The sequence below is a fragment of the Diplotaxodon limnothrissa genome, linkage group LG3, assembly GCF_057381915.1.
Source record: "Diplotaxodon limnothrissa isolate DT_005_m linkage group LG3, D_limnothrissa_male_GT1.1, whole genome shotgun sequence".
NCBI classification, from domain to species: Eukaryota; Metazoa; Chordata; class Actinopteri; order Cichliformes; family Cichlidae; genus Diplotaxodon; species Diplotaxodon limnothrissa.
The window spans coordinates 57,482,833-57,495,520 of record NC_140598.1 but is presented as its reverse complement, the minus strand read 5'-3'; the positions used below and the strand labels follow the sequence as shown (position 1 = coordinate 57,495,520).

At 44.5% G+C, this 12,688-nt stretch overlaps 1 protein-coding gene across 2 annotated transcripts in view; it reads left to right on the top strand.

The window, feature by feature from the left end:
- kcnip4a (potassium voltage-gated channel interacting protein 4a) overlaps positions 1 to 12,688 on the top strand; it is a 148,523-nt gene that overhangs the window by 82,897 nt on the left and 52,938 nt on the right. Inside the window, exon 1 of one of the 2 annotated variants that reach the window (XM_085350965.1) lies at positions 6,476 to 6,575. The exons of the other annotated variant lie outside the window; for it this stretch is intronic. Coding sequence (XP_085207091.1) covers positions 6,476 to 6,575 — 100 coding nt within the window. Of the gene's footprint in view, positions 1 to 6,475; positions 6,576 to 12,688 lie in introns of those variants that run through there. 2 annotated transcript variants of the gene reach the window in all.

The following is a 12,688-nucleotide window of genomic DNA, read 5'->3' as shown; positions in this document are numbered from 1 at the left end:
TGTGCTTTGCTTTGTTACCACTTTAATGGGCTTTGACCGGCTGATTCTTGCTTCTTCCACCTGATGGCAGCAGGTCCAAACAAACAAGCTTCTTGCAGTAAGATGGAAGAGGGAAAAAACAGAAGCTCAGTGATGATTCAGAATGTTAAAATGTGGCCCTGTCAGATTACCATTGGCTAAAACCTCAAAGTAGTGAAAATGCCAGCAGATATAGGCAACTTATCTTCTGCCAAGTTCTGCTTGCTCAATAGTGCAAATCTAAACAGCGCTGAGCACAAACAAATCAATTTTAAGCATGTGTTGAAGCAGTTCAGGTAGATGATACTGATATGTCTTATTATATATTAGCTTCATTGATCATTTCAGACCTGTCCAGAATAAAAGTGCCTGATTTTCCAGTAATATTGGCAGAACAAAACAAAAAAAGAGACCTTTGATTTGACTGTGTTCTTTTGAAACACATGAGAAAGAAAATGTCTTCAACTACAACTTTGACTGCACAACCCATCTCATTATTGGGATCCAAATCACATCAGTTTGCAATTAACCATATTCTTTGAAGGTTACAGGCCACTGGGGCCTTCTTGTGTAATTTTTCCAAACAAATGGAAGACATTAATTTGTTTTAATGCCATGTTGCAGCGCTCTGCTTTGTCTGCAGATGGGAATTCAATTTTAACTTAATTTAACGTAAGGAAAGCACGTTTCTTCCCCCCACTGCATTTATGTTAAGAGGGGGGCTATACCTGCAGGTCCACTGATCACAGTTGTGATCACATTAGCTTAAATAGACTATTTGAATGCCTAATGTCTTGCTGAGCAAATGTGCACAAGCAGAATGGTTGAGTTTGTTTTGTTCTTCAGATATATCTGCACTACGTTGTGCTCATAGATTTGCCTTTGATTATTAGAAACTTCAGAGAAGAAATTAGTAAATCAAACAACCACTGCAGAAGAGCATCTCTGAACACACAATACATCTAGGCTTGAAGCAGATGGCTACAGCAGCAGGACACCACGCTGAGTGCCACTCCTGTTAGCTATTAACAGGAAACCAAGGCTTTATTTCACATAGGCTCACCATAATTGGACAATACAAGATAAAAGAATCTGGTCTGATGAGTATTGATTTTCTGCTGTGACATTTGAATAGCAGGGTCACAATGAGGTGTAAACAGCATGAGCACATGTGTCCATCCTGACTTGTATCAAAGATTCAGGTTGATGGCGGTGTAATGGTGTGGGGGAAATTTTCTTGGCACACTTTGACTCCAACTAAGCATATTTAAATCCCACAGCTACCTGAGTACTATTGCTGACTATGACCAGGCCTATATAACCTCATTCTGATAGCTGTTAACAGCAGGATAGCGTGCCATGTCACAAAGTTCATATCATCTCAAACTGGTTTCGTGAACATGAGCTCAAATGAGTTGTGCTCAAGCGGCCTCCACAGTCGCCAGCAGTGTTGGTCAAGTTACTTGAAAAAAGTAATCAGTAACTAATTACTGATTACTTCCCCAAAAAAGTAATCCCGTTACTTTACTGATTACTTATTTTCAAAAGTAATTAATTACTTAGTTACTTAGTTACTTTTTAAAAACACGATTTACAACCTGAAGAGGTGATAAAGCGATAGATCTGTCAGCCCAATTCTACTTTTTCTGCATAATCCATCATACAAAATGTAATCAAATGGAAAAGTCTCTTTTTAAAACTTGTTTTATTAGTTTTAATCTTTTAACTTTATGCATCAAGCAAAAATTTAATTATATGCAACATTCTCTGACTGGAAGAAATTTGTTTAACATTTAAACCTATTTTCTGCACATTCCAGCACATAAAATAATTTTTCTTGTGTGTTTACACTCACTCTTTCAAAAAGATGCAAGTAAAATACAGCAGAAAATAAATAAAGTCAAAGACTCAGCGGTGCTTTTGCTCTATTTTCACCTGTAAAGCAGGAGTAGGGTAGGCGGAGGTTTACCCTGGTGCAGGTGTGCCGCGGTCAGTTGAAGAATCCGCGAGTTTCTCTGAGTTTCCCATCACGTCGTTGCGCACTCTGTGCTTGCTTGGAAGTTTAGGGGTTGTTTTCGCTGTAAAAAGAAGTTTTCTTCCCACGCACAACGGACGCTAATGTTTTTGTCACTTTTTGTGGAATCAAACTCAAAATAAGGTCAGTACTTCCACGCTTTAAACGCTGCACACTCATACTCTCACCGCACTCGATATATGATCCACTGTTGATCTGCACACAGCTGTTGTCACGAACGGCGCACTCGCTTACGTCACTGTCGTGAGACATTCTTGCAAAAAATCACGGTTTTAGTAACGCAGTAACGCAGCGTTCCTACGGGAAAGTAACGGCAATCTAATTACCGTTTTTGCAATAGTAATCCCTTACTTTACTCGTTACTTGAAAAAAGTAATTGGATTACGCATTACTGCCCATCTCTGGTCGCCAGATCTCAGTCCAATAGGGCTCCTTTGGAATGTGGAGGAACAAGAGATTCACATCATGGAGGTGAAGCCAATAAATCTGCATCAACTGTGTGATGCTATCGTGTCAATGTGGACCAAAATCTTCCAGGAATGTTTCCAACACCTTGTTGAATGTGTGCCATGAAAAATTAAGCTAGTTCTGAAAGCAAAAGGAGGTCCAATCGGGTATTAGCAAGAACAAAGTGTCTAGGGAGTGTATATATTGCAGTATGGCACTATATTAAGGAGTGTAATATATTTTATTCAAAAGTCATCAATATCTATTTGTTACGCCCAAGATTTCCTATGTGTTGGTATTTTCACACATGAGACATGTCAAGATTGATCGACACCAGGAATAAACTAAAATAGAATCAGTATTCCTTTAATAATAACATGTGACTGTTTTCCAGGAAGAATCTGCGCAGGCATAAATGAATTCAGCTTTGTTTTCAAATATCAGCACTAAATCATTTTTCCCTGTTTGTGTAATGTTGTAATTATAATTATCACAATTCCCAGCGGGTACGGCTCACTGCCTTTTTATGGCTTTAGACTGATGCACTGCTCATGTGATGCTCCGTGTATTTCTCCTGTAGCGGTTTTGTCAGTTTGCAGGTGCTGCAGACGCCCTCTGCCCCCTACAGTACAGTGCATGCTCCATCCAACACAGCACAATCCTCTGCAGTGGCAATTACCTTCATCACCAATCATACACTGATTGATCCCGCACACTGTGTGCTGATGACATGCACAGACCTTGATTATTTTCATTACCATTAGCCGAGGGCCTTGATTACACCCTGAGCAACGTTTTTGAGGTGATTGGAGAGCTGAGATGCTGAGAAGTGGAGGCATAATCTTTGCGATTAGGTTGTGGTCTGATATTAGTATTTGAAAGAACAAAAAAAGGAGCAAAATCTTATTGAATTCCAGATTAAAACACTTTCTTTTTCTTCATGTCGGGGTACAGCTTTTGTCACTGAGGCTTCTGTCACACCTTCTTTTCACCAATTTTACAATCCCTTTTCTCTGAAAGCTACACAGTTACCAGTCCTCTCATGTCCAGAGACAGCATGCTAGTGCACACACATACATACACACACAAACACACAAGACCTGGGAGCTATATTTGGCTCTTACCCAGCTGCCACAAATAAAGGAAAGTAAGTGATAGTGGGATAAACGAGCTGCCCAATAGCATGCGCAGCAGAGAGCGGTTGTTTCCATGGCAAAACAGCGTCCTAACAATTCATTTGAGCCAACGGGCTGCGAAGATTAAATGTGGAAATGATCACTCCCATCCATGAGGGATGTAAGGGACCTTATCTCTGGAGCAGCTTTTAATTATAAACTACCATGTCACTTTTTTTCCTAATTAAACATGCAAAAAGTGCCTAGGCAGGATCATATTTCTGCGGTTCTGCACCAGGCAGTTGTGACTATTGCTCTGAATGGAAAGAACTATTTCACTTTTTGGCTCATCTTGAAAATCTGACAGAAGCTGCTTGCTCCTTTCATCAGTTTTTAGCAGCTTGATGCCCTAAGTTTGCATGACCTATTTTAAAAACACATTCAGGTCACACTATGAATTGTGGAATTCACTCACTGTTAGTGAAGGAATTGGGCTGTTTTCTGGATTAATAAGTAATATCGTATATTGATAAATAGGGAAACGATACAAACAATATCAACAACTATGAACTGAGAGAATCAGGAGACACCAGATGATTACTTTACTCTGACCTCATCGACTGCTGACCGCAGTCAGAAACCTCAAAGCCCTCTCATCTGCAGTGTTGTCTTTCTCCCTGACCTCTCGCTTATCATCCGTCCCTTATAGTTTTGCTCTTTATTTAAAGTCTAGGTGACGGGGAGGTCAGACACATGTTGTTTTTTTTGTTGTTTTTTTCACGAGCTGACATTTTACACTCATCAGTCCTCCTGCCATCTTTCTCTGGTGTCTCGCCTCAATCAACGATGCTATTAGTTCCTTAACAGAGTTTGAAAAAAAGAAAAGACGGAAAACATTTTCACATCATCACTTGAGTGATTTGCAGTCTTCTTCTGTCAAGACAATCACTAGAGCGATTTCCCATGATTTTCAGACAATCACTCTGGGTTAAGCTGATTTTGAGTTTTCAACCTGCTTTTCCTGCTTTTGATTAGTTGAGCTTGTCAGTATCACATTTCACTCGATTGTGGCAAGTATTTTTGATTTGTCAATGCCTTGATTAAGCCTGATATCACCTCTAATTTACACAGGTGTTTTGGATAGTCCTTTATAATTAATTATTAAACTACTGAATTAATTTGTTCAGGGAAAGGGAAAAAAGAGTAAAATCGCGCAAATTCGATACTTATAGAAAAGTTTTGTCTATTAAAGACAGTCGCATAAATGATTGCAGCATGGGTTAGAAAGCGAAGCACACTGTGGCCGTGTTCATCGTTCTATCATGCTATCTTTTTCGTAAGTGGCATTTAAGAAAGGTCAAGACCTTCTGTCACAATCTGCAGATTATGCAGACTGTGTAAAAGTCGAGGACCCAAAACACAGACTCGAAAGGCAGGCGGGGTTATACAAAAGGCAAGACGTTTAATTAGGCTGTTGCAAAAGTCCATAAAGGAAAACATGAAATCCAAAGGGCAAAGCGAAAAACAAAGTCCAAAATGGAAAAGCAAACTATAGCCAGAGGCACACGATGAGAGCAAACACATGTGGCAGGTACACAACCACAGAGACAAAGAACTATTTATGGTTTACACAACGGTTTAATCAGGGGACTGGGCACAGAAGGGTAACAAGAAGCAAGTGAAACCAATGAGAATAATGAGTAAATACAAGACACAGGAAACAGATGACTGCCAAAACAGGAAGTAATAGACAAATGAAAGTATTACACACACAAATATACAAATCAACTCTGCATGAGGGGAAACACTGGGGATGGCTGGGAAACATGTTAAAGAGACTTGTAAAAAAAAAAAAAAACAAGAGCATGAAAGTAACTAACAGTAACTAATCCACAAAAACTCTAAATTTTTAATTAAATTCAGTTTTATTTATATGGTGCCAAATCACAACAATGGTCACCTCATAGTGTTTTAAGTAAAGACACTACAATAATGGAGCGAAACCCCAACAATCGGGCGACTCTGTGTGAGAAATTACATGCAGGGTTAATCTCCTTTGTAACCCAACATTTCAAACTGTGAGAATTAGGTTATGGCCACTTTGACTGGGTGTCAGTGACAGTGTCACTGTCTGCAGAGACACTGAAGTCAGTGATTTGAGACTTCTTGACTTGTGTTACTGGAACCTTTTACAAGGTCTGCACTAGTATTGATATTTGTCTGTGCAACACAACCACAGTTGACGGTTGCAGCCTGATAATGCTAGCTAGCATTAGCTGGTAAATAGTTGAGCCTTCAAAACAGAACAGAGCAAAGCAACCTACCTTTTTTGTATGTAGTCTATTGTTGAAGCTTATAGAAATGAGTGTTAATGATTAAATTAGCCATCCATCGTGTTTGTGTGTAAAATTAGGATTATGTTGCCAGGTAACGATTGTCTCTCGTGCATTAGCAAGAAAAAGTGTATAAAAATGTGAGCACACCTAAACGTAATCAGTGCTTCACATCCCACAGCAACTGGTGGCTCACCGTCTCTCCTCATTCTTTTACCCTTCTGTCTGTTATTTATCTTTGTCACAACGATCAGGTTCATCCCTTCTCCTCGCCCTTCCCTCCTTGCCTCTTTTTCCATTTCCTCACGCCCCCTCATCTTTAGCGTTGCCACTCTATCCCCCCCCCCCCCCTTTCTTTTCCACGTGCTTCTTCTCCCCCTTCCTCCCTCCCTGACTTGTGCCGGTTTCTCATCAGAGCCAGAGATGCAGGGCTCTTAAGTGGAGTTAAATGGCCTGCTGACAGTGCTGAACACTGAGCTCTGCATCGTTGGCCATGGGCACCCTATGACCTGTCCGACATGTTGACTATGAACTTGGAGGGACTGGAAATGATCGCCGTGCTCGTAGTTGTGGTCCTGTTCGTTAAGGTGCTGGAGCAGTTTGGTTTGTTGGAATCTGGCTATGATGGTAAGGGAACAGCTAAATCATTTCTGTCCTGGCATTCAACCACTTGTTGCTGAAAGTTTGTAAAAGCAGAGTGTAGTTTATTACAGTAAGACTACCTGCTGTGCAACAGTGGAGGTCCTCTTACATAGATTTTAAAAATGTTGACATGTTTGTGTTTTGATGGTTAAAACGTGTGATAGTGGACACTGAGCAATATACAATACAAGTCTGACTCCTTTTGCAAATGTCTTGAAAATAGACCTAATGCTACAGGCTGAGTGTGAGCATTAGAGGCTCAGATGGATGTTACTGTCTCCTCGCTGTGTGATTGTGCTCTGTGGACTTTATAAGGTCAACTTTGTTGTCTGTTGCTCGTCAAACGGAAGTCCTCGACAGCCTCTGCGTCCGCCCTTCAAGCTATTTTAATTGAATATGTTGCATCTCTCTGAGTCACCTGACTTTGCCGCTAATTGGTTTAACAGTCGTGATGACTCACACATCACACACATCCAAATATTATAATTTGACTGTATTCCTTTTCATTGCGTCTCAGTGTAATTTTAGGATTTCATTTTACACCCGGTAGTCTTTGTGGGTTCTTGACATTTGCGCCTCCACTTTGATGGTTTGTTTATTAAATTGAAATTAAATTTAATTGGGCGTGAAAGCCTGCATCATCTGTGGGTCGTTTAACTTATTTATCCAAATGAGAGAGAGAGAGACAGAGAGAGAGATGATGATGATGAGGACTGGATTTCATTCTGGTGCTGAGAACCTGGAATTTATAGTTGGGGCTTTAAACTGCCACAGTGACATTTGCTTTTCTCTCATTAGCTGGAAACGTAAAGGGTTCAAATCCAGATGAAATCCTGTTCTTTGTCATTTTAAGGATGAAAGGTTTTCACTAATTCAGGTACTGAAGTAGAAAAGCAGTGATTTATATTCATCTGAATTTTTCTTGTTGGTTGCGGCTACTCTCAAAGATGCCTTTGCTTCATGATTCATTTTGTTTTTGGTGTTCGCTTTCTCCTGGCTTAGGAGGGAACAATGATTGAACCCTCCCCCACTGGAGATTTGTCAAGGTGCCATGCTGAATCTTTCCCACCAAAGTGTGAATCTAATATTGAGGAGCTGGGTCTCTCCGGCACAGAAGACCACCTGTTGTTTATGAGCTCCACTTACTGTACAGGCTGCCAAGCTGTTTGCCTTATGGCTGCGAAAGGCAAACATCTTCAGACCAGCCAGGATAAAAGCAGTCGGTTGCCAGTGTTGGACCAATGTTTGCCAACGTTTGACAATTCAAAATTAAAAGCACTTGCTCGTTCCACTTGTACTTTTAATGTTCCCTCCATGTTTTTCATGACACGAACACCCGGTTGAAGCACGCCAACAGCAACAGTCACATTCACACGTGGGACTGTGAGAAAATCCCATTTATGTCCCATGCAGTTTGTTTGTGGTCGATACTGAACTCAACCAATCAGAAGAAAGAATGTATTTTTAGGTTTGTTAAAGAAACGTGGAGATGATTTATGTCACCAAAAATCAAATTCAGGGATATGACTTTAAAATAACTTTAAAACCAGCAGGTAGATAGTCAAACTCATCCCATATTTTTGTGTCCACGCTTACTGCAGCTGCTGCTCTTGTAATGCTACTTATGTGTAAGCTGCTCTTTCTAACATGTTTCAATCGTTACCCTTCAACAGCTGCTAAATTAAAGCACTTTGAAATCGGATGATTCCATACACCCTCTACTAAAAGTCTGCTATGAAAATTATTGTCATAAAAGCAAAGAAGTGTCCCGTATGAGTGCCTTTTCAAAGGTCCAACCAAAACAAAGGACTTGATTTTTTTTTAACTTGACATGCTCTCTCCAAAACCAAGCCAACAATAAACCAGGAAATATATCAGGAATTTGTAGAGCTGATTATTACTCTGTGGCACTCTCCCACTTGATGGTTTTTGGATAAAAATAGACTCGCAACACAGCCAGACCCAAATGGCTCTTTTCAGTGTCTGTGCCTCTCTTCAGTGGTGTGACAGTGAGTGACAGCGGTGTGTCACCAGTGCAGTGGGACGTGACAGCTGACAAGGGCAGCCATTTACATGGCTGCTGCTGAAGGTGTGGCTTTCATCAGCTGTGACTCTGTAAACACACTGCCAGTACATGCTGCCATAGCCATTACCGTGTGTAAATTAGACTCTTAGACTTCAGGAGGACAAATTATTTTCATGTGTTGGATGGAATAATGTATGCTCTCACCTTCATTGAACACAGTGCACCCCTCATGCCACAGGTCTCACCTGCTGGGTTGGCAGACTGTGTCCCAAGATTATAAGATTTACAGTGTACATGTTGTTTATTGAAGCAAGAGAGAATACATGTGTGAATAAGAGGGAGACAGGAAGTGCTGGTGAAGGTAGGTAAGTTTAAATACCTGGCATCAACCATCCAGAGCAACTGATGATGCGTAAGAGACAGAAAGATGTATGATGTATGATTTGGAGACAGCGGCACAAACAGAAAGACGGAAGCAGAGCTGAAGATGTTAAGGTTTTCATTGACAGGATTTGGAACGTGTTCATCAGAGGAACAGCTCAGGTTGAGCAGTTTGGAGACAAAGTTCGAGAGGCAAGACTGAGTTAGTTTGGACATGTACAGAGGAGGGATAGTGGGTATACTGCTCAAAGGATGTTGAAGACAGAGCTGCCAGTTATGAGGAAAAGAGGAAGACCACAGGGATGTAGTGAAGGAGGACATGGAGAGGGTTGGTGTGACAGAGGAGGATGCTAGAGATGGTGAATGGTGCAGATAGGCGCTGTAGCGACCCCTGAAGGCAGCAGCTAAAAGAAGAACAAAAGTGCACATGTTATTTATTAATGCTATCTATCTATCCTATCTATCTATCTCATCTATCTCTCTCTCTATCTATCTATCTATCTATCTATCTACAGAGGAAACTACTCTGGTCTATAGTGAATGAATAATGGAGAGGACATGTATTTGCATCCTAATAATATTTGCTAAGCGAGTGCTCTGATGTGCTTGGCTGCATTATAAAACATGATTTCTTGGAGTCGAACGAACACAGTACTGTGTTTGGGGAAAAAAATACATAAAGATGCTTAATCACTGGCATTCAAGCTGCCATGACTGTCACGGCGGGGTGCGCCGATGTGTGCGGAAACAGGACCCAAAAGCAGATGATGACGAGGAATAGTAATGATTAACAGAAAAGTGAACCTTTATTGCGATGACGGCAGGAAATGAACCAAGAGACCAAAGCAAACAGGCAAAACACTAAGAAACAAAACACTGAACTGGCAAAACACTAAGAAACAAAACACTAAAGGTACTAAGACCAAAAACTATAACTATGACCGAGGTGGAAAATAAACAGGCTAAGACTATGACGATGACTGTAACTCTGGTGAGAATAAACAGACGAACTGACAATGGCATGAAGAAAACAAAAGGCTTAAATACAGACATGAGGTGATCAGGGGAAGTGGCGACACATGAGGAAACAGCTGACTGACATGAATCTAATGACAGGACCAGGAGGAGTGAAACTAAATACAATGACCAAAGAACACATGACACTGTCAGAATAAAACAGGAAACACTAAAACTAGACATGACAATACAAACTTAACATACCAAATATGTGATGAATAATGCAAGAACTCAAACAGAAAACCCAGGAGCAATAACTGCCTAAACTAAAGGCAAATAGGAAATAACACAAAACTAACAACATCTCAAAAAATAAGAACAATACAAAGAAAACTCAAAGTGCTGGGTCGGAGACCCAGCCTGTGACAGAGCCCCCCCCTTAAGGGCGGATTCCAGACGCCCTAAAACCTCGAAAAACAAAACCAAAACAACCCACCAAGGGCAGGCGGTGGGGGTCCAGGACGGAGGGCCAGAAACAAGGCCAAAAAAACAAAAACAAAACGTCCATCAAAATCACAGGAGCGCAGGGAACAGTTCATGACTCCTCAGGGGGCCGACCCGGAGGGTGACGGTCCAGAAAATCATAGTTCATGTGATCAGGGGGCCGACCGTGCGGACGGCGACGGCGTGGAAACAGTTCAGGGGGCCGGCCGCGCGGAAGGCGACGGCGGCGACTCAGGCGATGGCGATCAGGGGGCCGGCCGCGCGGAAGGCGACGGCGGCGACTCAGGCGATGGCGATCAGGGGGCCGGCCGCGCGGAAGGCAGCGGCGGCGCCCAAGTGTCAGGCGTACCGGCCGAGGCTTGGAGGGCACAGGACCAGGCGACGCTGAAGCAGAGGCAGGACCAGGCGTAGCACAGGCAGAGGCCGGACCAGGCGTAGACGATGAAGCAGAGGCCGGACCAGGCGTAGCCGAAGCACAGGCAGAGGCCGAAGACTCTGACGAGGCCGAAGACTCTGACGAGGCCGAAGACTCTGACGAGGCCGAAGACTCTGACGAGGCCGGGCCAGACGAGGACGAAGACTCTGAGGCCGGGCCAGACGAGGACGAAGACTCTGAGGCCGGGCCAGACGAGGACGAAGACTCTGAGGCTGGAGCCGGACCAGGTGGAGCAGGAGCAGCTGATGCAGAGGCCGGACCGGGCGAGGATGAAGGCCCTGAGGCTGCGGCTGACGAAGCACAGGCTGGAGCTGCGGCTGACGAAGCACAGGCTGGAGCTGCGGCTGACGAAGCACAGGCTGGAGCTGCGGCTGGCGTAGCAGAGGCAGAACCAGGTGACAGTGAGGCAGCCACAGGTGGTGAAGCAGAAGGTGGCCAGACGGGCTCCTCAGGCCCCCCAGCAGACGTGGCATGAGGCCGGACGGGCTCTTCGGGCCCGCCAGCTGACGTAGCGTGAGGCTGGACGGGCTCCTCGGGCCCTCCAGCTGATGAGGCATGAGGCTGGTGTGGTTCTCCTGAACCTTCAGCAGACGGAGCATGAAGCTGGCTGGATTCTTCTGAACCTCCAGCAGACGAAGCATGAAGCTGGCTGGATTCTTCTGAACCTCCAGCAGGCGAAGCATGAAGCTGGCTGGGTTCTCCTGAACCTCCAGCAGACGAAACATGAGGCTGGCTGGATTCTCCTGAACCTCCAGCAAACGAAACATGAGGCTGGCTGGGTTCTCCCGAACCTCCAGCAGATGAAGCATGAAGCTGGCTGGGTTCTCCTGAACCTCCAGCAGACGAAGCATGAAGCTGGCTGGGTTCTCCTGAACCTCCAGCAGACGAAACATGAGGCTGGCTGGGTTCTCCTGAACCTCCAGCAGACGAAGCATGAAGCTGGCTGGGTTCTCCTGAACCTCCAGCAGACGAAACATGAGGCCGGACAGGCTCCCCGGGCCCTCCGGCTGACACTGAAATTGGCTGCACCAGCTGTACCTCCGTCTCCGGCTCCAACCCGGCCTGGATAGCAGTCCCACAGCAGCTTAGCTGAGCCTGATGGCTAGCTTTTCCAGGGCAAACAATCTCTGTATAGCCGGGTTGCGTTTGTGATACGGGGCGTCGGTGGCGCGCACGCCGCTTTTTCTTAGGAGTGGGAGACGGCGGAGCGATGGGCGGAAGTCCCTGGTAACTCCGAGGTCCCCCGAGAGCCAGTCGAGTTCCCCGGAAAGAGTGCTCGTGCTCCGGAATGAGCCACGGCTTCCACCGGAGCTCCTCCTCCAAGAGAGCGCAGAATATAGACTGGCGCTCGTCGTCGTCCAAGTCTATGGTGTGCGGCGCTTCCTCGCGCTGAACTGTGACAGGAGTATGGCGAGACTGTGATGAGGGCGTGGAAACTGGTGAGCTGAGAGGTGGTGACGCTGCGGCGAATCTCAGCGAACCGACACGAACACACTCAGGTTCCGGAGGCAGCAATGGAGATGACTGATTGTGGGGTTGTTGTGACTGGTGGGTGCTGGAAGCCATTTCCTGACTCGACAGTCCCTGGGCCTGCAGCATCTCCTTTATCCTCGTAAAGGCATCAACTATGGCAGGTGAGTCCGGGAGCTGGAGAAGGCGGGGATCCCTCTCCATAATAGCTTCAGCAGCGTTAATCATTACCAGCTTGCTCTTCAAATCGGGCGCTGTGAGGACGCGGTTGAGGATCGCTTGGATCTGAGCCATCTCCTCCAGACACTCGGTGAGAGCAGAGTC